Source organism: Paroedura picta, chromosome 4, assembly GCF_049243985.1.
Source record: "Paroedura picta isolate Pp20150507F chromosome 4, Ppicta_v3.0, whole genome shotgun sequence".
In the NCBI taxonomy this organism is placed as follows: domain Eukaryota; kingdom Metazoa; phylum Chordata; class Lepidosauria; order Squamata; family Gekkonidae; genus Paroedura; species Paroedura picta.
In genome coordinates, this window is record NC_135372.1 from 143,088,061 (window position 1) to 143,113,554 (window position 25,494).

General features: G+C 53.7%; 1 protein-coding gene and 1 long non-coding RNA gene across 5 annotated transcripts; one reads left to right on the top strand and one right to left on the bottom strand.

The window, feature by feature from the left end:
* Positions 1–3,300: 3,300 nt before the first annotated feature.
* LOC143836563 (uncharacterized) lies at positions 3,301–9,006 on the top strand. Its single transcript, XR_013230650.1, has 3 exons — positions 3,301–3,436; positions 7,259–7,373; positions 8,858–9,006. It is a non-coding gene; the product is annotated as an uncharacterized LOC143836563 (long non-coding RNA).
* On the bottom strand, positions 7,537–23,359 carry TMEM74B (transmembrane protein 74B). 4 transcript variants are annotated; one of them, XM_077335991.1, is made up of 2 exons: positions 23,255–23,359; positions 7,537–10,252 (listed from the first exon to the last, which is right to left on the bottom strand). In XM_077335991.1, exon 2 carries the CDS (start codon positions 10,210–10,212, stop codon positions 9,535–9,537), a length of 678 nt encoding a protein of 225 aa, XP_077192106.1. In that variant the 5' UTR covers positions 10,213–10,252; positions 23,255–23,359; the 3' UTR covers positions 7,537–9,534. The 4 variants fall into 4 exon arrangements, with proteins under 4 accessions (XP_077192106.1, XP_077192104.1, XP_077192102.1 ...); XM_077335989.1 differs by lacking the exon at positions 23,255–23,359 and adding an exon at positions 15,378–15,506 and having other exon boundaries at positions 7,537–10,255; XM_077335987.1 differs by lacking the exon at positions 23,255–23,359 and adding an exon at positions 14,711–14,864 and having other exon boundaries at positions 7,537–10,255.
* Between the last annotated feature and the right edge of the window lie 2,135 nt (positions 23,360–25,494).

Sequence of the window (25,494 nt, forward strand, 5' to 3'; positions counted from 1 at the left end):
GTTCCCACCTTTCTTGCTGCCTCACCCTTGTGCATTGTTAACAACATCCCTGACGTGCAGAAATCTAGCAGAGGAAGCTCTTCATGTAGGAAACCCTTTTGTTGCTAGGTTTCTGGGTGTGGGGGCTGCCATGATAGAAATGGGCACGTGGCAAAGAGACAGATCTTGTTGCCTTGAGTGGCACCCTGCCCTCCTGCTGCCACCCCCCCCTTGATTTCCAAGGGCCCTCGCCTGGTATTTGGCTAGGAGGGCGTGTTAAATTCCACCTAGTTGTTGGACAACCACACTGAATGTTATCCAGCTCTTCCTGGTTCCTCTAGGCCAGGTGTGGACAAACTGTGGCTATCCAGGTGTCCATGAACTACAATTATATAAGCTGCCAGGGGATCATGGGAAATGTAGTCTGGACATCTGGAGAGCCACAGTTGGGCCATCGCCGCTCTGTGCTTCGAAAGGCTTCCCTAAGGATGCTGGGGAGCTGCAAAAACCTGCCTTCTCCCCCACTTCCATCCAGACAGCTGGCAGGGGGGGGGCTACAGAGGGGGCCATCCTCTGGAATTGTGCCCCTTGTTCTAAGAGCACACCACCCCCCTCTACGGGAGTGTGCAAATTCGCCTTTTGGCATCATGCGCTGGGCTTAGCCGCCATTACCACTTTCCCCACACACGGAACAGAGGTTCTGCAACTGGCGTGCTCCCGGCCTCGCAGAATTTCCACTTTTTTATGTTGGGCTAGTTGAACCATCTTGCCACGGGGTAGGCTTATGTCAGGGGGGCGGGCAGGCCCGTTTAGAATTCCTCTCCCCTGCCAGGCTAGTTGCCCGCTCGGGACGACAAAAATGTTTGTGTTGCAGGAATTGCTTTTGACTCGTCCCCCGGAAGGTGTGGCTGTTCCGTTGAATGCCATGGCTTGTGTCTAGGCCCAGCCTCAAAGCACCCGGGGGAAACCTGGGGAACCGGTCGCAGACTGAAGCGGCGCTGGGAGTGTCTTCACACATTTCATTCGCAAGGCCAGTGAGAGGGAACGGCCCGAGCAGTGTTTTCGGGAGGAATAGTGAGACTGCAAAGGGGTGTGTCTGTCTGTCTGTCCCCGGCACCAACCTTTGGGAGCACCACCGATCTGAGGGGGTCCCCAGTGCCCAGTTTGCAAACCCTGGAGGTGGGGAAAGTGAACCCTCAAATATGCAAGGGTGCGACTGGCATTCCTCCTTCAGGCTGGAATGTAATCGCTGGGAGGAAGGCGCCTGCTCAGTTTTGTAAAGCCATGGACACGTAAGGCTAGTTAATTCATTAAAAGTTTCTTTTTGGAAACAACAAACAAACCCCTGGCCTCTTTTCCTGTCAGATTGGTTTTCCTCCGATGTTCGGACCAGTCCTCCGAGCTCCCCCCTCCCTCCCCATTTTGCAGGGGAGGAGCACCTTTCAGACCCGCCAAGTTTGATTCAAGTTGACGGAGGGGCTGCCTAGAGTTGCATTCAGATCTTGGAAGACAGGCAAAAACCGAAAAAGGGGCTGGTACCATACAAACCCAACCGGTAACAGTTAGGACCTTCAAAGGTTGAATGTCTGTATTGTTAAAATTATATTACGTTTATTGCGCCAAATTAAAACAAAACTCTTGGAATTAAAAACAGATATCCAGCCCATAGGTTATTGCAAACCACTGATCCTGCACAGTGCAGGGGGTTGGACTAGATGACCCAGGAGGCCCCTTCCAACTCTAGGATTCTATGCTTCTCATTTCTTCAAGTACAACGATATAGGCTAGATATCAGGGGAAAAAAATTTCCCAGTCAGAGTAGTTCAGCAGTGGAATAGGCTGCCTAAGGAGGTGGTGAGCTCCCCCTCACTGGCAGTCTTCAAGCAAAGGTTGGATGCACACTTTTCTTGGATGCTTTAGGATGCTTAGGGCTGATCCTGCGTTGAGCAGGGGGTTGGACTAGATGGCCTGCATGGCCCCTTCCCACTCTGGGATTCTAGGAGTCTAGTTCAGCAGTGGAATGGGCTGCCTAAGGAGGTGGTGAGCTCCCCCTCACTGGCAGTCTTCAAGCAAAGGTTGGATACGCACTTTTCTTGGATGCTTTAGGATGCTCTGGGCTGATCCTGCCTTGAGCAGGGGGCTGGACTAGATGGCCTGTGTGGCCCCTTCCAACTCTATGATTCTATGATTCATTATTTTATTTCACCTTGGGCAGTATCCTGGACATTGGTGAGGGAGAAATACACTGCCAAGTTGCATCCAATTTATGACATCCCTGTAGGGCAGAGGTAGTCAAACTCCAGATGTCCATGATGTCCATCCAGCGAATGCTGGCAGGGGCTCATGGGAAATTTAGCCCATGGACATCTGGAGGGCCGCAGTTTGACTACCCCTGCTGTAGGGTTTCCAAGGCATGTGAGATGAACAGAGGTGGCCGGCCCAGTGCCCTCCTCTGAGTACCAATCCGGGACTTCCTCAATGGTTTCCCAGCCAGCTGCTATCCAGAGGTGACCCTGCTTAGCTTTCAAGATGGGATGAGATCAGACGAACCTGGACCATCCCGGTCAGGAGAGAGAGACAGACGGAGGTGGTTTTCCCTGGCCTGCCTCTGCACAGGAACCCAATACTTCCCTGGTGGTCTCCCATCCAAGATCCAACCAAGGCCGATCATCCGGAGCCACTGAAATCTGGTGCAATCAGGCAAATCTAGGCTATCCGGGTCAGGACTGGTTTGTGGAAGAGAAGCCGTCCCCCGTCCCCCCCCCCCCCAGTAAATAAATCCATGATAAAAAGGCAACATCCAGGAATTTGTTCCTCCTGTTTTAGCTCCTGAAAAAGAGTCGACCTCGCGTCTGCACTGTCTTCAGGGCTGCCTCAAGGGCGATCACAACAAGAAAGAGGTCAAGAGTTGCAATGGCCAGGCAGTCCCATTAAGCCATTGGCTCTCAACCTTTCTAACGCTGCGGCCCCTTTTGGGTCACCGAGGCCAGCAGCATGACGGCGCAGCAGCCTCGGCAACCGCTGGGGAAAGGGTCAATCGACCCCCTGGTTGAGAACCGCTGCGCTCAAGCCTCACTCTCTTGGAGTCAGACGAAGCGGAGTGCGTCTCAGGCGCCGGCCGCCCAGGCCCTCTGCAGAGCTAATCGCTTTAACAAGCCGCGCACCTTGCAAAGGCATTTCATTTTATTGGAAGTGAAAGCAATTGATGTTCACTTTGCAGGTTGGTGTGTGCCTTTCCTGCCTGCCTCTCTCAGGTTTCCCGATGGAGAGCTGCCAATCGGATGTGCTAAGAGGTGGGCTGTCTTCTCGAGCCTCTCTGGTTATTCCTGAAATGAATGAAGGTTGCAGGATTGGGTCACGCCAACGAGATTCAAATCATGACAGGCCGACCACGTGAGAGGACAGCCGGCAGGGGTGTTTCGATGCCAGTCTGCCCTAATCGTAGAGGCTGAACAAGGTTGGCAACTGCGGATGGGGAGATTCCTGGAGGGCTGATCTGCTAAGGTCTGAAGGGCAGTTTGTTAAACCGGGAAAGTTGGCGTGGATTTGTCTCCAGCAGGTCCTGCCAGGTTTCCTCCTTTGACCAAGTGACGGGCTTAGAAATCGTGGAAACTCCAGGGATGTTGTTAACCTGGATTCCAGTGAGGCTTTCGGCAAGGTTCCCCTGATGGTTCCTCACTTCAAGAAGGACGTAGATAAAATTGAAAGGGTACAGAGGAGAGCGACGAGGATGATCTGGGGCCAAGGGACCAAGCCCTATGAAGATAGGTTGAGGGACTTGGGAATGTTCAGCCTGGAGAAAAGGAGGTTGAGAGGGGACATGATAGCCCTCTTTAAGTATTTGAAAGGTTGTCACTTGGAGGAGGGCAGGATGCTGTTTCTGCTGGCTGCAGAGGAGAGGACACGCAGTAATGGGTTTAAACTTCAAGTACAACGATATAGGCTAGATATCAGGAAAAACATTTTCACTGTCAGAGTAGTTCAGCAGTGGAATAGGCTGCCTAAGGAGGTGGTGAGCTCCCCCTCACTGGCTTCAAGCAAAGGTTGGATACACACTTTTCTTGGATGCTTTAGAATGCTCTGGGCTGATCCTGCGTTGAGCAGGGGGTTGGACTACATGGCCTCTGTGGCCCCTTCCAACTCTATGATTCTATGTTCTGATGGGTGAACTGGAGGACTGTAGATGGGACTTTCAAAGGGTCAAGTGGATGGGGAGCTGGCGAGAAAACCGCCCCCAAAGAGTGGGTGTCAAGGGTACTTCATCAGATTGGATGGCCGTGAGCAGTGGGGTGTCCCGGGGCTCAGAACTGGGTCTGGCACTTTTCAACATTTTAATCAATGATCCAGATGAGGGGTAATGGAGATCTACATTAAATTTGTGGATGATGCCGAATTGGCAGGAGTAGCGAACACCCCAGAACAGGGGTAGTCAACCTGTGGTCCTCCAGATGTCTATGGACTACAATTCCCATGAGTCCCTGCCAGCATTTGCTGGCAGGGGCTCATGGGAATGGTAGTCCATGAACATCTGGAGGACCACAGGTTGACTACCCCTGGTCTAAAGCATCCGTTCCTCCAGGGGAACTGACCTTTCTAGTCTGGAGATGAGCTGTAAGTCTGGGGGATCCCCAGGTCCCACCTCAAAGCTGGTCTTGTTCCAGGTTTGGGGGAGTCCCAGGCAGACAGTGCTCACAGGGGTCCCCTCTCCTCCTCTGACCCCCCCCCAGGGCCATATTCCTGCCTTCCTTTCAACTCCTCCCCATCCCCATTGGCCACCTTTCCTTGGTGTTGTGGAGTGTGGGATGGGGATGGAAGACCCCCATTCTGCCCCCAGGAGCACTGCTGTTACTTGTCACCAGCCCCTCCTTCTCGGGCAGCTGCTCCCCCCCCCCCCCGAGGCAGGGGAAAGGATCTAACCCTAATCTTGCCAGCTGAGGGTAAAGGAATACCTGAAGATTTTGGGGATGGAACCTGGAATGGGGGGGGGGAGAAGAGATGCTTATTATACCACTTCACTACCCGAAAGAGTCTCAAAGTGGCTTCCATTCGCCTTCCCTTTCCTCTCCCCACAACAGACACCCTGTGAGGGAGGGGAGGCTGAGAGAGCCCTGAGATTACTGAAGAAGAAGAAGAATTGGTTCTTATATGCCGCTTTTCTCTACCTGAAGGAGTCTCCAAGCGGCTTCCATTCGCCTTCCCTTTCCTCTCCCCACAACAGACACCCTGTGAGGGAGGGGAGGCTGAGAGAGCCCTGAGATTACTGAAGAAGAAGTTGGTTCTTCTATGCCGCTTTTCTCTACCTGAAGAAGTCTCAAAGTGGCTCACAGTCGCCTTCCCTTTCCTCTCCCAACAGCAGACCCCCTGTGAGGGAGGTGGGGCTGAGAGAGTTCTAGGAGAACAGCACTCAGGACTATGAGTAGCCCAAGGTCACCCAGCTGGCTGCATGTGGAGGAGCGGGAACTCCAACCCTGCTCGCCAGATTAGAAGCTGCTGCTCTTAACCATGACACCCTGTGGGAGAAACCTCAGCAGGGTAGAATGCCACGGGAGCCATGCTCCAGAGCAGCCCCCACTCCTCTTCCACATTGCAGCAAACTGGGTGACCTTGAGCCAGTCCCAGTTCTTTCAGAGCTCTCTCAGCCCCACCTAACTCACAGGGAAGGGAAGGCGATTGGAAGCCTCTGGGTAGTAAAAAGGGGGGTATAAAAACCGACTCTTCTTCTAAGTAACTGATCTCAAAGAATTATAGAATTTACAGCATCATGGCAGTAGAGATCCCTGGAGAGTTTTTTGGAGGTGGGGTCTGAAGTGGGCAGGATTTGGGGACAGGAGGGATTTCAGTGGTATATAATGCCCACCCTCCAAAACAGCCGTTTTATCCCGGGGAACTCATCTTGTCTGTCTGGAGATTGGTAGTAACAGTGGGGGATATCCAGTTGCCCCCCTAACAGCCTGGTCCTCCCTCTGCTGCTCTGGTTTTCAGTTTGTGGAGAATTTTTAATGTGGGCTCCAACAGTGATCCTTCAACGTCTTCAAGGGCAGTAGTGCTTATTCCAGCAAGTGGAGACCAGGCCCTGGAAGAACTGAACTCTGGCTCATGAAAGCTTCCGCAGGGGTAAAATTTCATCCGACTGCAAGGGGCCGCCAGGCTCCCGTTTCACTTTTGAGAGATCCTTGACACGGTGCCCGTGGGTGCTGCGGCACCCACTAACTCCTTTCCTGGTGCTTGCTAAATGTTTTTAGGATGCGGGTGGAACCAGGTGAGGGCTTTGCCTGGCATAAGCTGGTGGAGATTTGATTGGCTGCGCAGATTTTGGCTTTGCCAGCAGTTGCCCCCACAACACAAGGACCTTGGCTGTGGGACTGTGGGAAGCTTCAGGAGCCATCTTGCGGCTGGCTCCGCCTCCTACAGCAGCCATTTTGTGACTCCACCTGCCATGCTACCACAGAATTCCAACGGTGTCCACAGACTCAAAATGCCCAGGGATCACTGGATTAACCTACCCACCCGTCTGGAATCAGCGAATCTTACAGCATGCTCAGAAACATGGATTCTGCCTACCTGTAATAAGAATCCATACTCCTGGCCTCAAATTATATGGGCCATTCCGCATGACTTAAATGTAGCAGAAGTCTTACCTTTGGTAAACGCTACTAATTCAACATTCCGCATGACGTCGTACACAATCTGCAACACTCCTGCAACACTCCCGCAAAAATCACTTCGTTGTAGCGCTTTTTGGGAAATCGGGGAAAGTGGATTCCCCCTAAAAAAACCGCTACACTTCTGAGCACAAGCTGCAACACATCAGCAAAAGACATGTGCGTTCTCAATGTAGCGGTAGAAAGAATGTCCCTCCCCCACTCTCGCCACCTAACTTCCGGAGAAGCGATCACCATTTTTTCCCCTTAGACCGGGGAAAGCAACGAACGAGCAAGGCTTCTCCGACTAAAGTCCCTCCACAGAAGTGCTTAAGAGTGAAACAAAGCTCCCTACTGCAAGTGTCTTTAAAGCTCCCAAACACAATACAGCCCCTGCTCGATACTGCCCATAATTTTGGCCACAAATTGCACCCATGGGCGGGGGGTTACTTGAGGAGCCTGTAAACAATTAAGCGCCAGCTCCTGCGCCAGCAAAAAAGGTCTTTCTGAGACAATGAATGAACACATATTCGTTGCTACTGGTGTTTTCGGCTTTTTAAAAAACAGTTCTTAAAGGGAAAGGAGCTTTTCGGGAGCATGAACACAACAGTTCATTGGCTGTTCTGTTTGATTGACAGGCGGGAAGAAGCGTGGAAAAATATCGCTTCCTTTGTTGTGATTCCAGCGAGACCGGAAACCTGTGGGGAATGAATACAAAGCTACTGGGACTTCAATATTCCACTAGAATTAAAGGTATGCGGAATGACAAAATTCCACAATTAAATATAGCATTTCTGCATACTGCAAACATTCAGCAAAATTGATCCTTGTGCGGAAAGCCCCTATGTGTTTAGATGCTGCAACGGATGTGAAAGACATCTAGCCAGGAGGTTTGAGGTAATAAGAAACCGCTGGGTTGGAGATGTATCCGTGTATTTAATTGTGGATGAGCCAGGGCTTCGACCGTAACAAGAACATTCTCGGACATTTTTCCAGGTATTAGTACAACCAAGGAGACCGTGTTATCATAAGTTACAGGTGTTGTCCTTATTGGGTATATATTTTCAGTTTTACACTGCTCAAAGGAGACCTCTTGCATTTCAAGGTCTCCAACCCGACTGTTCACAATGTATACCCCTATAGCCACATAGAGAACCTCTGGTTTTGATTCTTAAAATTCATCTCAGAGGGACAGGGAGAGGAACTCACTGTACGGTCCTGGAAGGAATTGAATATCCCTTGACTATGAAAAGAATCAGTGAGAAAGTGAAATGGGAAGACCTAGCCTACCCCAGTGGCAGGAAATCACATTTTAAAAAAATCTCCCGGGATTTTAAAAATGAAAACAGCCATGGCAAGCAGAAATCTAGCACAGATAAAATTGGGCTGGTACCTAGAGGTGCTAGTTTTCCACTTGCGGGGACTTTCTCCTTTTCTTTTTTTGATACAGAGGAGCACTCGAAAATTGTATCTCCCACTCTGAAATGAAACGGTTCACACTTCTGCCTCTTTTTGCTGCCATTTTGATGAACCACTGGGCTAACGCTGAATGACCTTTCGTGGCGTTTCCCGGTTATTTTTAAAACACCTCTCCCCCCACCCCCAACGACAGCACCCCCACCCCCCAAGAAAAAACCTCCATTATATCAAGATTTCGCGACCGATAACTCTGACACGAGCAAATGCACAAGCAGAGCCCTCCCTCCCCGTGACTAATGCACGCAGTTTGTTTCCCAGGCAGCGGCCACCCAAACGGGGCCTGTGCATTTGCCTTTCCCAGCATCCCTCCCTTGCAGAGGTCACCTCTGCCGTGGTTTCTGAATTATTTCCAGTTTTATACTTCCTGCTGACACACTTCCCTCTCCGCCGGCTGCACGCTGGCCTTCATTAATGTTTCATGCACTGGGTCCCAGAGGTAATTTTATCGTCTAATTGCAGCATATAAATTTGACATCGAAGGCAGGTAGCTCAAGAAGAACAAGGCGCTGACCGGCCAGAGAAACCCGGGAGCTGTAGAGAGTCTGAAATTACTGGTTCCTTTTGGGGGCTTTTACTTCGTGGGGGGAATAAACATTCCAAAGGGGGCTTTCTCGTTTCAGTGAACCCGTGAGTGTCCTATGCATGGTGGGCGGGTGGGTGGATCGGGATCTGCTGGTGTGTGTGGTGGGTCTGAGTCCATCTCTCGATTCTTCCATCCCGGCTTTGCTCCCAGGATGTGTTTTGTTTTGTTTTTAAAGGCAGATATTGTGAAGAAGGCAAAGGGAGCTCGAGTCTCAGAAAACGCATCCAAGCGGAACCAGGTTTAAACACCTGCTGGCCTTTCTGCAGGGAGGGGCATCCGCCAAGATTCATCATTCAGTGTCTGGGACTATTGCTACGGAAAAACACAGTGACTTCGCTCCAAAGCACAGGCCTTTCCCCGCCTGGGACCGGCCTCTTGACAGGATCGCTGCCGTCTCACTTTGGCTCAGTTTGATCGACCCAGGCGATTTGGTTGTCCAGCCGTGAACTAGTAGCGTTGAGGAGACGGGGGTTATCCTGCCACTGCAGCCGGCAGAGGAAATGTTCAAAGGGCTGAGAAGTTTTCTTGGAAATCCAGCCTGCAGACTTCGGAGAGCACCAGTGAAGCGGAAAGGAATTCCCTCTGGACGCTGGCCAAGACGGCAAATCTGAATTCAGGCCCTGAGGTTGTTCTTCAAACAGCACCCTAGCGTGTCTTCCTTGGCAAGAGGTGAAATCCCAGTTTGTCGGTGGGTTTGCTTCCTGATCTGCTCCGAGGGACACAGTTACCACTAAATATATTACGTCGAACTTGTTTAAAATGAACCCCCAAACCATTCTGTAGGCTCAGGGCTTTCCGTTCGATGGACACAGGGAGAACCGTATCTGGTATGTCCCAAGATACCTCGAAACATCAGCAAGTCTGGCTGACGGGTGCCACTTCTGTCACTTGAACGACCTCGTTCTCCACCAACGTTTGTCCCCCTTCTCCGTTCAGCTGCCTCATCCTCAGGTTTATAGATCCGTAGGTCTTCCTGGGAGCCCTGGAGGGCGGGAAAGTCCTCCTGCGATACAGCTCCCCTTTGTAGATGGAGATCATCAGGAGGATAGAGAGCAGCATGCCCCCCAAGGTCAAGAAGCCCAAGCCTGCAATGATGCACTTGTCCAACTCGGAGCCCAGGTAGGCATAGTACGCCTCCAGCCTCTCCATCTCCCTGGCAGAAACCGCGTCCGGGTCGACCCTCGGCTCCCGGGGGATGCTGTAGGCCACGATCACGAGCAAAATCCCGCCCACTAAGAAGACCAAAGCGGAAATGAAGCCATAGTCCACAGAATTCCCGCTAGCATCTGACGAAGGGCCCTCCTCTGACCGGGGAGACAGGTCTCCTCTGGGAGGAACTGGGGGTTCCTTGGGACCACCGGGGGCCTTCGGGAAGGAGGTTTCTTCCTCCTCCTCCTCCTCCTCCCCCTCGTAGGAGATGTTCTCAATGCCCGAACTGGGAGCTGTCCAAGGTGCCCCTTGTGGGGCTCTCTGGCTGGGTCCCGATCCATTCCCCAAGACGGTCAGTTCCAGGGGATGTGAGGACGCCATTGCGGCTCAGGCCCCTGGGTCATTCCTGTTAGCACTTGGTCTGCTGGGGACAAATCAAAGAGGCACAGAATCAATGAGGCCTGTATAAGATAACAAGAGCCCTGCAGGATCAGACTAGTGAGGGTCCATCTAGTCTAGCATCCTGCCTTACTCAGAAGCCAACCAGTTCCTCTGGTGGTCCAACACCAGGGCACGGAGTCCAAGGCCTTCCTAAGAACAGCAGAAGAGCCCTGCTGGATTGACCAGTGAGGTCCCTCTAGTCTAGCATCCTGTCTCACACAGGGGCCAACCAGTTCTCCTGGAAGGCCAACAACAGCGCATAGAAGCTGAGGCCTCCCTAAGAACATCAGAAGAGCCCTGCTGGGTCAGACCAGGGGTCCAGCCAGTCCAGCTGTCTCAAACAGGGGTCAGCCAGTTCCTCTGGAGGGCCAACAACAGGGCAGAGAGGCCGAGGCCTTCCTAAGAACATAAGCCCTGCTGGGTCAGACCAGGGTGGGTCCATCCAGTCCAGCCTCCTGTCTCACACAGGGGCCAGCCAGTTCCTATGGAGGGCCAGCAACAGGGCAGAGTGGCTGAGGCCTTCCTAAGAACCTTAGAAGAGACCTGATGGATCAAGCCAGTAAGGGTCCATCTATTCCAGCATCCTATCTCTCCCAGAGGCCAACCAGTTCCTCTGGTAGGCCAACAACAGAATACAGAGGCCAAGGCCTTCATAAGAACATCAGAAGAGCCCTGCTGGGTCAGACCAGGGGTCCATCCAGTCCAGCCTCCTGTCTCACACTGGGGCCAGCCAGTTCCTCTGGAGGGCCAACAACAGGGCAGAGAGGCCGAGGCCTTCCTAAGGACATCAGGTGAGCCCTGCTGGGTCAGACCAGGGGTCCATCCAGTCCAGCCTCCTGTCTCACACTGGGGCCAGCCAGTTCCTCTGGAGGGCCAACAACAGGGCAGAGAGGCCGAGGCCTTCCTAAGGACATCAGAAGAGCCCTGCTGGGTCAGACCAGGGGTCCATCCAGTCCAGCCTCCTGTCTCACACAGGGACCAGCCAGTTCCCCTGGAGGGCCAGCAACAGGGCAGAGAGGCCGAGGCCTTCCTAAGGACATCAGAAGACCCCTGCTGGGTCAGACCAGGGTCCATCCAGTCCAGCCTCCTGTCTCACACTGGGGCCAGCCAGTTCCTCTGGAGAGCCAACAACAGGGCACAGAGGCCGAGGCCTTCCTAAGGACATCAGAAGAGCCCTGCTGGGTCAGACCAGGGGTCCATCCAGTCCAGCCTCCTGTCTCACACTGGGGCCAGCCAGTTCCTCTGGAGGGCCAACAACAGGGCACAGAGGCTGAGGCCTTCCTAAGGACATCAGAAGAGCCCTGCTGGGTCAGACCAGGGGTCCATCCAGTCCAGCCTCCTCTCTCACACAGGGGCCAGCCAGTTCCTCTGGAGGGCCAGCAACAGGGCAGAGAGGCCGAGGCCTTCCTAAGGACATCAGGAGAGCCCTGCTGGGTCAGACCAGGGGTCCATCCAGTCCAGCCTCCTGTCTCACACTGGGGCCAGCCAGTTCCTCTGGAGGGCCAACAACAGGGCAGAGAGGCCGAGGCCTTCCTAAGGACATCAGAAGAGCCCTGCTGGGTCAGACCAGGGGTCCATCCAGTCCAGCCTCCTGTCTCACACTGGGGCCAGCCAGTTCCTCTGGAGGGCCAACAACAGGGCACAGAGGCCGAGGCCTTCCTAAGGACATCAGGAGAGCCCTGCTGGGTCAGACCAGGGGTCCATCCAGTCCAGCCTCCTCTCTCACACAGGGGCCAGCCAGTTCCTCTGGAGGGCCAGCAACAGGGCAGAGAGGCCGAGGCCTTCCTAAGGACATCAGGAGAGCCCTGCTGGGTCAGACCAGGGGTCCATCCAGTCCAGCCTCCTGTCTCACACTGGGGCCAGCCAGTTCCTCTGGAAGATCAACAACAGGGTGTAGAGATTGGTGCCTTGCTCTGATGTTGCTTCCTAGCTCTGGGATTTGCTATTATTGTTATATTTCTTAACTGCCTCTCCCCCATTAGGGTTCCAGGTGGTTTACAACCTGTTAAAATGCCTAGACACTTTATTAATTAAATATACATTTAAAATTTTATATCACTCAGGTACCCCTCTCCACTTGGCAAGTGAAAGTGATTGTAAACTGCTTGAAGACATCTTTGGATGGTAAAAAGCAGGGTGTCTGTCTGTCTGTCTGTCTGTCTGTCTGTCTGTCTGTCTGTCTGTCTATCTATCTATCTATCTATCTATCTATCTCTATAGGTAAAGGTATCCCCTGTGCAAGCACCGGGTCATGTCTGACCCTTGGGTGATGCCCTCTAGCGTTTTCATGGCAGACTCAATACGGGGTGGTTTGCCAGTGCCTTCCCCAGTCATTACCATTAACCCCCCAGCAAGCTGGATACTCATTTTACCGACCCCGGAAGGATGGAAGGCTGAGTCAACCTTGAGCCGGCTGCTGGGATCTGCCTCATGGGCAGAGCTTCAGACTGCATGTCTGCTGCCTTACCACTCTGTGCCACAAGAGGCTCTTTTATCTATATCTATATATCTATATCATAGATATAGATATAGATAAAAGAGCCTCTCTATCTATATATCTCTATCTCTATCTCTATATCTAAGCAGATGGATGGGCGGGCGGGCTGACAGACAAACAGACAGACAGAAGGCATTTCATGAATATTGTTCTTGTTTAGGGAAGGAACTCGGAACTACCAAGACAGAAACCTCCCACAACCTGTCTGAATTATTGTATTCTACTAAGCTCATTTTGTTTCTTTCCCCAATCCACAAGCGAGCAGAACCTCCACCCGGCCCCAAGTCCCTGGGGGTGGGGAAGGGGTTAAAATGAAATGTTTTGAAGGCAGCAGCTGCAAGAAGCCCTCTGGGAAGCCCAGCTGCAACCGAAAGGTCACCAGAAAGAGAGAGGCAGGAGGAAGCTACCCTTCTGTGCACACCAGTAGAAATCACGCCTGTCTAAGGAGGTTGTGTGCAAAGAGCTGAACTGGGCGGGGGGGGGGTATGGCAGAGTTCACTTGTGGGTGCTACAAGGAAAGGCAGGGGCAGCTGCGCTGGCCCACCCTGTTAGGCGGGTCTCTTGATCAAACATGGCAGGACTCAAGTCACGGCCAACTTCTGGCGCCCTAAGTAAGGCTTTGAAAGCAAGAGACATTCAAAGGTGGTTTAGTCCTTGCCTTCCTCTGAAGAACCACCTTGGTGGTCTCCCCTCCAAGAACTCACCAGGCCCAACCCTGCTTAGCTTCCAACATCTGATGAGATCAGGCTCGCCCAGGCCATGCTGGTCAGGGCAGATGAACAGAGGTGGCTCTCTGTAGCCTGCCTATGCACAGCACAACAAAAATCAGAGTCCAGGGGCCCCTTGAAGACCAACAAAGATTTATTCCAGGCGGGAGCTTTCCAGTGCTTGCTTCAGGCAGGCCAACACAGCTAACTCCTTGCCTCTGCACAGCAGCCCTGGACTTCTTGGCTTTCCCCCCTCCCAGGACTAGCCGGGCCCAGCCCTGCTTAGCATCCCGGATCTGATGAACTGGGCAGGGCTGGGGCATCCATGTCTCTGGACACCATTCCCCAGGGCTGGGCTTCCCAGTAAAGAGGCATTCAGTGTTGGCCCCTTGGAAGCAACAGACTTAGGTCCTGTCAGATTGTGCCCAAATGCAGGGTCGTCGTCCCTGGGTGCGGAGATGCCTGAAGATTTGGGGATGGGTCCTAGGAGAGGGTAGAGTTTGAGGGAATTATATCAGGGATTGGGGGCTATTTGAGGCCACCCACGGAAGGCGCCATTTCCTCCAGGGGAAGCAACCTCTGTCGTTCCGGGAGACCCTCGGGTCCCACCTGGAGGCTGGCATCCCACATCCGATGCGTGCCAGGCTGGATTCCGTTCCCCTCTCACACACCTTTTCCTCCTGGAGTAGGCGCTACTACAGGCGCTGTTGCTCTACGCAGAGAAATCTCGGGGGTTCCCTTCTCTCTAGCAACCCGCTGGGGGCACCCGATGCGCAGAGAGCCCCGGAGACGGAGGACGGAGGAGGGGAGGGAGGAGCGGAATGGCAGCAGAATCCTTCCAAAGGTGGGCCAGGGGAAGGTCGGGCTGTCTTTGGCTCTCCACCCGATTGATGCCACAGAAAAGGGGGGGCAAGGTCCCTGGGCCTTCCCCCCACCCTTTCAGCGGCCGCATAACTCTCCAGCAACCTGCCTTCCCGCACAACGCAACGCGGGGCTGGTGGCATCGCGGGGGCGCGCGCGCGCCCACACCTGCACGAACCCCGGTCCCTGCGCGTTTGCAAGGAGGGCTCTGCAGCCGCCTGCCTCTCCCCCCCCCATCCCTTCCCCCAATTTCCTCCTGTCCTCCTCCCACGACTACGGCTTGGCAGGGCGAGACCCTCCCGCACAGCACAGCCCCCTCCTGTTGCTGCTGCCCTCCCGGCCCTGCAGGGCGCCGCTGGGGGTCCGTGAGTACCTGCGCTGGCCCGTCCCTCCTGCCTGGACGCCTCGGGGCGCATGCTGCCTGGGGGGGTCGCAGCCACCTGGTCCCCCTAGCCTGGGCTCCCCGCCGCCAGCCACCATGGATGCTCCGCGGTGGGCTCCTCCTCCTCCTCCTCCTCCCGCGATGGTCTCGGCTTGGGCGGCCTGGGAAGGAAGGAGGGAAGGAAGGAGGGGGGGGGGCGCTGGCGGCGCTTTCTAAAGGGCAGAGACAAAGGTAGAGCGCTCCGCAGCGCCCCTGGCGGTTGCCTGGAGGATGGCGGGCCGGGCGATCCCGGGCGGCCGGGAGCTGTCCGTTCAGCACCACGGCGCGGCCGGCGAGTCCTGCCCAGGGCTGGAGGAGGGGGGGATCCAGAAGAAAAGCCCGACCTGGGAGGAGGTCAGGATCGCCCCTGGATCTCTGGATCCCTTCCTCCACAACGGCCAGAGCTTTCTTCTCGGCCCCTGGGCGATCCTTCTTTCTGCCCCTTATCCCAGGCCGGGGCAAACGCTCCATGGCGCACCTGCTGCTCCCCCACCCCACCCTATGGCGTGCCCCCAAAGGCGACTGGCAGGGAGGGAGGGAGGGGGCGGACCGGCTTCCCCTCGCCGCCTCCCGCCAGCAGTGCCCCGAGGAGGCGAGGCGGGGGCGGTGGGCTGCTTACCTCTCTCTCCCTTGGCCGCGCGGCTCTCCGGCTGCAAGCGAAGGCGGGGTCGCCTCCCCTCCGCGCAGGAGGCAGCCGCTGGCGCAGCATCCCCCCTGCCCAGGTCGGGGAAGCAGTTGAGCCGGCGAGGTGATTGGGAAGGGGCCACAGAAGGCGCACAGCCCTACCTGGCAGTGCAGGGGGGAGGGGGGAGGCGGGGGCTTCGGCCACCGGGAGGAAGGCAGGGAGGGGACCCACAGAGGCAAGCCAGGTCTGGGGCTGCAGAATTGCCAGCTATCGGGGGGGGGGCACAGGGGGAGCTTGCAAGGAAAGCCTCAGAGCGGAGAAGGAAAGTGGCCTCTTTCTCCACCCAGAATTCTCAAAGTGTGGAACTAGCCTACCTGAGACCCCGGCTCTCTCGAAAGAAGAAGGATCCAGATGACTGGCCCTGTTAGACTGACTGTAGCAGTGGGGAAGGGCAAGACTCACAGAATCACGGAGTTGGGTCATCTAGTCCAACCCCCTGCACAATGCAGGAACTCACGCCTACCTGCCTACCCACAGTGACCCCAGTTTCATGCCCCCGTGACCTCCCCCCCCACACACACACACCAAAAATCTCTAGAATCCAGCCTGGCCTGGAGGGAATTCACCTCCCATCCCACAGTGGTGATCAGCAATTCCCTGGGTGTGCCAGGAAGGGCCACAAGAGACAAACCCAGGCACATCCCTTCCTGCCCACCCTTACAGGATCACCTGAAAGATTAACAACATTTGGGGCAGGCTAAGAGCCCCCATGAGTCACAGCTCAATAAGTGAACAGTAGAAAACTGCAAGAGGCCAGGAGCACCTCCAGGACTAACAAAAATTGCAGCAGGGGTGTGAGCTTTTGTGAGTCCCTGCTCACCTCTATTGGACTCTGGCTCTTTTCAAAAGAAGAAGACACATTTTACTGACCTCGGAGTAGCAAACCTGAAAATGCAGGGGAAATGCCCATTGACGTGGATTGTTTTGTTTTATTTGTTTGGTTATCGAGAGTCCTCCTTTCTGGCTGAGACTCAAGGTCAGTTACAGGGTGTCTGTCAAGGGGAATCAACCGGGATGGGACACCCAGTGGGACGGGACATCCAAGAGGGAGTGGACCGCCAGAATCCAAAAACCAGCGGAAACCTCAGAGCTGAAATATGTTATGCGGGGTAGAAACCACCTAGCCTAGATGAGATCAATCATCAGAAAGGCCAAAGCTGAGAGTGAGCTAAGATTGGCCAGGGGAGCCCATTGTAACAAGAAAAGATTTTTCAGTTATGTGAGGAGCAAACGTAAAGTAAAGGAGGCGATAGGCCCACTGTTGGGTGCGGATGGACAAACTCTAACGAAAGATGCAGAGAAAGCAGAAAGGCTTAGTGCCTATTTTACATCTGTTTTTTCCCACAGGTCAAAGTGTTTAGGCACATCTAGAGATGGCCGTAGCCAAAGGATAGTGTCTGGGTGGCAGGTTAACATGGATATAGAGGTTGTCGAGAGGCATTTAGCTGCACTGGATGAGTTCAAATCCCCTGGTCCGGATGAAATGTACTCAGGGGTACTCAAAGAACTTTCCAGAGAACTTGCACAGCCCTTGTCCATCATCTTCGGAACCTCTTTAAGGACTGGAGATGTCCCGGAGGACTGGAAAAGAGCAAACGTTATTCCGATCTTCAAAAAAGGGAGGAAGGATGACCCGGGAAACTACAGACCAGTGAGTCTGACCTCTGTTGTGGGGAAGATAATGGAGCAGATATTAAAGGGAGCGATCTGCAAATATCTGGAGGACAATTTGGTGATCCAAGGAAGTCAGCATGGATTTGTCTCCAACAGGTCCTGCCAGACCAACCTAGTTTCCTTTTTTGACCAAGTAACAGGTTTGCTGGATCGGGGAAATTCGGTTGATGTCATTTACTTGGATTTTAGTAAAACTTTTGACAAGGTTCCCCATGATGTTCTGATGGATAAGTTGAAGGACTGCAATCTGGATTTTCAGATCGTTAGGTGGATAGGGAATTGGTTAGAGAACCGCACTCAAAGAGTTGTTGTCAATGGTGTTTCATCAGACTGGAGAGAGGTGAGTAGCGGGGTACCTCAGGGCTCGGTGCTCGGCCCGGTACTTTTTAACATATTTATTAATGATCTAGATGAGGGGGTGGAGGGACTACTCATCAAGTTTGCAGATGACACCAAATTGGGAGGACTGGCAAATACTCCGGAAGATAGAGACAGAGTTCAACGAGATCTGAACACAATGGAAAAATGGGCAAATGAGAACAAGATGCAATTTAATAAAGATAAGTATAAAGTTCTGCATCTGGGTCAGAAAAATGAAAAGCATGCCTACTGGATGGGGGATACGCTTCTAGGTAGCACTGTGTGTGAACGAGACCTTGGGGTACTTGTGGATTGTAAACTAAACATGAGCAGGCAGTGTGATGCAGCAGTAAAAAAGGCAAATGCCATTTTGGGCTGTATCAACAGAGGCATCACATCAAAATCACAAGATGTCATAGTCCCATTGTATACTGCACTGGTCAGACCACACCTGGAGTACTGTGTGCAGTTCTGGAGGCCTCACTTCAAGAAGGACGTAGATAAAATTGAAAGGGTACAGAGGAGAGCAACGAGGATGATCTGGGGCCAAGGGACCAAGCCCTATGAAGATAGGTTGAGGGACTTGGGAATGTTCAGCCTGGAGAAAAGGAGGTTGAGAGGGGACATGATAGCCCTCTTTAAGTATTTGAAAGGTTGTCACTTGGAGGAGGGCAGGATGCTGTTTCTGTTGGCTGCAGAGGAGAGGACACGCAGTAATGGGTTTAAACTTCAAGTACAACGATATAGGCTAGATATCAGGAAAAGGTTTTTCACAGTCAGAGTAGTTCAGCAGTGGAATAGGCTGCCTAAGGAGGTGGTGAGCTCGCCCTCACTGGAAGTCTTCAAGCAAAGGTTGGATAAACACTTTTCTTGGATGCTTTAGGATACTTTGGGCTGATCCTGTGTTGAGCAGGGGGTTGGACTAGATGGCCTCTATGGCCCCTTCCAACTCTATGATTCTATGATTCTATGAGACTGGCAGAGACAGGTAGCAATCGGGTCAGAGGGAGACAAGAAACGCCCACCCCTTAGCAATGCAACTTTCCACCAATTTCATTAGCGTGCAGTCCAATTTGCCCATGCAAAAAAGCACTTGTGCATAATTGGGTTTTTGCATCCTGAGAGTTAAACAAGGGGTTAAAGACAAAACCCAGCAGAGCCCTGGGAATTGTTTTGAACCTCGCTAGCAAAATTGGATGGTGCAACACCAACAGGTTTCAGGATTCCCCCACCCACCCATTCCAGCTAAGTTTTTCTGAAAATCGTCTACCGATACAGAACGCTCTGGCCAGGAAGTTTGTTTTAGGAACATCAGAAGAGCCCTGCTGGATCAGACCAGGGGTCCATCTACTCCTGCATTCCCTTTCACCCAGTGGCCAACCAGTTCCTCTGGAGGGCCAACCACAGGGCAGGGAGGCCAAGGCCTTCCTAAGGACACCAGAAGAGCCCTGCTGGATCAGACCATTGAGGGTCCATCAAGTCCAGCCTCCTGTAGCAAACCAGATATTCTGGAGGGCCAACCACAGGGCAGGGAGGCCTTCACAAGATCAGTAGAGCCCTGCTGGGTCAGACCAGAGGGCCACCTAGTCTAGTCGCAACATTTTCTTTTGTTCATCCTGACAATGTCCCTTTGTCCGTCCTGAACCTCCTGCCCACCAACTTCATTGGACACCCTTGACTTGTAGTATTTGGGGAGGGAGAAAAATGTCCCTTCATCAACTCTGTCCTCTCCAGGCCTAGTTTCACCAACCCCTCTCATGTTCTCCCTGAGTCATCTCTGCGTATTCTAGACGGAGGCACATCATGGATCCATGCAATATCCATGCAATATTAGTTGTTTTATCTTCAACCCCTTTCTTAATTATCCCTGACACAGAATGGCCCTTTTCCCTGTTGCAGCTTGCCGACTTGACATTTTCATTGAGCTCTCCACTATGACCCTAAGATCTTTTTCCCTCTCTGTCTCTGGGAGAAAAGGAAGGAGCAAAGAGAAGAAGAACCAATAGTACAATAGTGAAACAAACCCCAGTAGCATGTTAATAACCCTTATGAACTAATGAAAGAGAATTGGTTTTTATAACACACTTTTCTCTACCAGAGGGATTCTCAAAGGGGCTTCCAATCGCCTTCCCTTCCTCTCCCCACAACAGACACCCTGTGAGGTGGGTGAGGCTGGGTGAGCCCTGATATTACTGAAGAAGAAGAAGAAGAGTTGGTTCTTAGATGCCGCTTTTCTCTACCCAAAGGAGGCTCAAAGGGGCTTCCAATCACCTTCCCTTTCCTCTCCCCACAACAAACACCCTGCGAGGTGGGGCTGAGAGAGCTCTGCACTGTGAGAACAGTACTGTCGGGGCTGTGATGAGCCCAAGATCACCCAGCTGGCTGCGTGTAGAGGAGCAGGGAATCAAACTTGGCTCACTAGATGAGAAGCCACCACAATTAACCATGATACCATGCTGGCATTTGAAGAAGAGGAGGAGGAGGAAGAGGAAGAGGAAGAGGAGGAGGTTGAGGTTCTTATATGCCGCTTTGATCTACCTAAAGGAGTCTCAAAGCAGCTTACCAGTTTGTGAAAGCAAAACCATCATCCTTGACTTGCATGTTTGTTTGTTTTTCATCAAGACTGATAGCAGAGATGTTCTGTATTCTTGGAGTTGGGGGGGCACATTGGGAGGGTTTCTGGAGTTTTGGCCCCACTAGGGGACCTCCTAATGGCACCTAGGCTTGGACCACCATTGGACACAGAGTGTTGGGCTGGAGAGGCCATTGGCCTGATCCAACATGGCTTCTCTTATGACTGGGCAGTGATGCTGTGTGTTCTTGGTGTTGGGGGGTCACATTGGGAGGGCTTCTGGAGTTCTGGCCCTGCTGGTGGACCTCCTGATAGCCTCTGAGTTTTGGCCACTGTGTGACGCAGAGTGTTGGACTGGGTGGGCCACTAACCTGATCCAGTGTGTCTTCTCATGTTCTTATCCATGGTTTGGTTATCCTCTTATAACACTAAGGCCTTCATAAAATGAGTCAGGAGGAGCCTTCAAGGAGAAGATTGAACTCTTGTATCATGTACAAGACATGTAGTGCAGGGGGTTGGACTAGATGACCCAGGAGGTCCCTTCCAACTCTATGATTCTATGTAAAAGTCTCATCATGATTTAAATCCAATTTTTGCCGGGAAAAGAGATGCAAACCAGGAAACGGGACTCTCTTTCCCTCCCCGTCTGCCAAGAGATTTCCATGTTCTTGCTTATTCCAGCATCTTTCGTTCAAGGGCACACCACACTTGCTGCACCTCCTGACAAAACGAGAGCTGGGGTTTGAAAAGGCACACGAGGCAGCCAATGGAAAGGCATCACACGGCACATATGACAACCACACATTGCGACGTCGCCTAGGCAACCCATCTCCGGGGATCACGCTGGGCCCGTCGGAGCAGAGATTGTACCCTGAGCAGCGGTGGGCATGTGCATTTTAGTTATGATATTGAAAATGTACGGCACACTTTGGGAGAACAGGGCAGAGCACAAGGCAGGCCCTATGCAGCCTGGAAAGGTGTGTTCTCAAGACAGCATCTTAGCCTGCTGCCAATGGAGATGGAATTTAAAGGAAGGTGAGAAAGGATGTTGAAAGATGGGAGACACACTTCTGGGTAGCAGCGTGTGTGAATGAGATCTTGGGGCATTTGAGCTAAATATGAGCAGATGGTGTGATGCAGCAGAAAAGAAGGCAAATGCAGTCTTGGGCTGTAGCAAGAGGCATCACGTCAAAATCCAAGTTCCTCTGGAGGGCCAACCACAAGGCAGAGAGGCCGAGGCCTTCCTAAGAACATCAAAAGAGCCCTGCTGGGTCAGACCAGGGAGGTTCCAACTAGTCCAGCCTCCTCCCTCACACAGGGGCCAGCCAGTTCCTCTGGAGGGCGGCAACAGGGCAGAGAGGCCGAGGCCTTCCTAAGGACACCAGAAGAGCCCTGCTGGGTCAGACCAGGGGTCCATCCAGTCCAGCCTCCTGTCTCACACAGGGGCCAACCAGTTCCTCTGGAGGGCCAGCAACAGGGCAGGGAGGCCGAGGCCTTCCTAAGGACATCAGAAGAGCCCTGCTGGGTCAGACCAGGGGTCCCTCCAGTCCAGCCTCCTCCCTCACATAGGGGCCAGCCAGTTCCTCTGGAGGGCCAACAACAGGGCAGAGAGGCTGAGGCCTTCCTAAGGACATCAGAAGAGCCCTGCTGGGTCAGACCAGGGGTCCCTCCAGTCCAGCCTCCTCCCTCACATAGGGGCCAGCCAGTTCCTCTGGAGGGCCAGCAACAGGGCAGAGAGGCCGAGGCCTTCCTAAGGACATCAGGAGAGCCCTGCTGGGTCAGACCAGGGGTCCATCTAGTCCAGCCTCCTGCCTCACACAGGGGCCAGCCAGTTCCTCTGGAGGGCGGCAACAGGGCAGAGAGGCCTTCCTAAGGACATCAGGAGAGCCCTGCTGGATCACACGTGAGGGTCCACCTAGTACAGCCTCTTGTCTCTCATAGGAGCCAACCAGTTCTTCTGCAGGGCCAACCACAGGCCGAGGCTTTCCCCTGATGTTGTCTCCTGGCTCTCAGATTGAGAGGAGAAGAAGAAGAGTTAGTTCTTATATGCCGCTTTTCTCTACCTGAAGGAGTCTCAAAGCGGCTTCCATTCGCCTTCCCTTTCCTCTCTCCACAACAGACACCCTGTGAGGTAGGGGAGGCTGAGAGAGTCCTGACAGAACTGCTCGGTCAGAAGTTTTATCAGTGCCGTAGCGAGCCCAAGGTCACCAGCTGGACCGCAATAACTGGCACCTGTTTCATTTAATTGGGGGGTCATGTTGACATGAAGACTGGCCTGGAACAAGCTGCGGAACGTCAAGGCCTCCGAGCAGATGCAGGTGCTGCAGGACAGGACGGCCCCCTCCCCATGTGCAGTGCAGCCCCTGAAATGTCCTGTATTGCCTTGCAATCCATGCAGCTCCCCGGGCAGCGTGACTCCTCCCTCCCCCTCCCCCACATGGAAGTAGTCCTGTGCCGTACATGGGGAAGCTCCACCCCCAAATTTCCCGGAATCCCCTTTCCGGGAGTTGGCAACCTTCCCCTCCCTAGAGTGGCCCTCCCTCTGTCTCTGGCTGACCCAGGCGAGGCGGCTTGGCGCAACAGCTCTCCGCGGGGCATCGCGGGGCAGGCTCTGCTGCTCGTCTTCGGTCGCGAGGGGCGCGGGGGGCGCTGGGGGGCGGGGGGGGGGCAAGCAGCCCCCCCTCCTTCCCTCCCGCAGCCGCGGATCTCCGAGTCACCAGTTGCTTCTGGCTGCCTGCGGAGCCGCGCAATGGAAGCTGCGTAGCGACCGCATCCGCCGCGGAGCCCTTCGGGGGGAGGCGAGGCCGGGCGGGCGGGATGGAAGCCGCGCTGGCCTGGCTGCGGAGGGAGCTGGTAAGACAAAGACCCCCCCCTCCCCTCCCCTCCCCTCCCCAACCCCTCGCGCGGGGGGCGGCCGCGGCCCGACTGAGCTCGCGCGGGCCGCGTGGCAGGCAGAAGTTCAACCGGAGAGGCTCTTCTGGGGAGGAGGGGGAAACGCGACCGGTTGCTGGAGTTCTGCCTGGCCGGAGATCCCCGCAAATGCGGGGATCTGTCTCTCCAGCGGGGGGGGCGGTGAGCTGTCTGTCTGCCCCCCCTCTTCTCCCTGCGCATCTTTCTCATGCCGCACCTTGCCTGGTTGGACTCTTCATACAATTTATTTCTCTCCCGCCTGGCTCGCCCGGCGTGGGGACCCGAAGCGGCGTACCGCGTTTGCCTTGCCTCTGTTTTCGCCTCACAACGACCCTGCGAGGTAGGCGCGGCCGGCAGCCTGCGCCCGTCCCAAGGTCACCCGGTCGAGCGGAGATTCGATCTCATGATGTGCCCCCGGCAGAAATTCTCATATGGGTCGGTGGGTTAGTCTGTAGCCCTAAAAAGGAGCCGGAGCCCAGGAGCACCTGGAGGCCTAGCCGAATTTGGGGGCCGGGGAGGGGCTTTCATGAGCCCCTCCCCACTTCTGTGAAGGAAGTTCGAGGTGGGCAGGCCCTGCTCCTCCCCGGCCCCCAAATTCGGTTAGTCTTACTGGTGCTCCTGGACTCTGGCTGTTTTCTGGCTAAGAGTTATAAAGTGGCTTCAAGGTCACTTACATTTCTCAAAGGTCACGATGACAACTGGGAAAATGCAGGAATTCGATCCCAAACAGGGGCAGTTGATGGAATGGGCACAGTGGGGTGGGCCAGCTCCTTGGAGGATTACCTAAGTCAGGGGTAGTCAAACTGCGGCCCTCCAGATGTCCATGGACTACAATTCCCATGAGCCCCTGCCAGCATTGCTGGCAGGGGCTTCTGGGAATTGTAGTCCATGGACATCTGAAGGGCCGCAGTTTAACTATCCCTGAAAGTCATTTGCCCCATCCACCCCCCTCATGCCACACACACACAACAAATAACCCAAATAAATAAATAATATGGCATGCATTTGGAGAGCCAGCATGGTACTGGTCAAGACAAGAGTCAGGTTCGAATCTCCACTCGTGGCATGGCAGCTTGCTGGGTGATCCTGGGCTAGTCACACCTTTGGGCCTAGCCTACCTTAGAGGGTTGTTGTGATTGTTAAAAGGAGAGAAAAAGAACAACGCACACTGCTTGAGGTCCCCATGGTGTGGAAAGGAGGGGTATAAATGAAGCAAAGAAATTGTCTGAAAAGCTGCCATTTCAAGGAGGTTAGGGGGCTGTTCCTGTAAGCAGCAGAGGAGAGGGCAATCAAAATTGGGTTTAAATTAACAGCAGGTGGGCGGTAGAGGAATTACCGGAAAATGGACTACTGTAAAAAGAGTTGCCCAGTGGTGGAATGGGGGCCTCCTAGGGAGGCGGTGAGCACCCCTTCACTGGCAGTCTTCAAGGAGCAGCTGGACGGAACAATTGCCAGGAGTGCTTTGTGCTGCCCCTCGTTGGGTGGGGGGCTGGAATAGAAGGCCTCTGTGGCCCCTTCCACCTCTGGGATTCTGTGCTTCTAAAACAAACCCTCATGGGATAGGATGAGGCTCAAGTAGGCCCAGGTCTGGAGGATGGGGGGGAAGATGCCTGTTTTGAACGTGACAAGGAGGGGAAACTAGAAAGAAATCCGAACAAGAGGGAGGGAGGGAGGGGGCAGCTGCACTGTGGCCATTATCCCCCCCCCCCCCATCTTAGAAGGTCTCTTTCTGCAGCCAAGTGGAATTGCTCCCTCCTGCCCAGCCAGCCAGTTTCCTCCTTAGTATTCATAGACCGGCTCACACCAGGCCTGTCGCTGCACCTCAAGGTGACTCAGAGGTCAGCCTGGATGACTGAACGGAAAGGGGCAGATTATTATGTATTGATCGTATGGTGGGTGCAGAGGGTAGCCGGGAGATCTGACAGCTGTCGGGCAGCCAGGCAATGGAGGTTGGGAGGGGTTTGTGAATGCCTGTCATGACCTCTCGGGTACCTTGGAGGCCTCTCACCCAAATACTAACCAAGGCTGACCCTGCTTAGCTTCCGAGGTCTGGCACACCTGGGGGAAGAATTTGGGCAGTTTGCAGGTAGAGTAGAACATGGAAGCACGGAGATGTTTCCTTTCAGGTGGGAGTGGCAGCAACCTTAGAATTTAACCAATTGGGATTTTTGAATTTGTATTTGGTTCCAGGTTGTATTTTAGTATTTAAAGGTTCATAAAGTCCTGAAATACAATCTAGAACCAAATAGAAATTAAAAATTCCAATCCGTTACATTCTTATGTTGCTCATAAGAAAATCCTCATCTGGGATTGGGGCAGACATGCTCTGACATCCTTTGAAGCCCATCCCTGAAAATGAAATGCTACTTTGCTTGTAAAGGTAAAGGTAAGGGTATCCCCTGTGCAAGCACCGAGTCATGTCTGACCCTTGGGGTGACGCCCTCCAGCGTTTTCATGGCAGACTCAATACGGGGTGGTTTGCCAGTGCCTTCCCCAGTCATTACCGTTTACCCCCCAGCAAGCAAGCTGGGTACT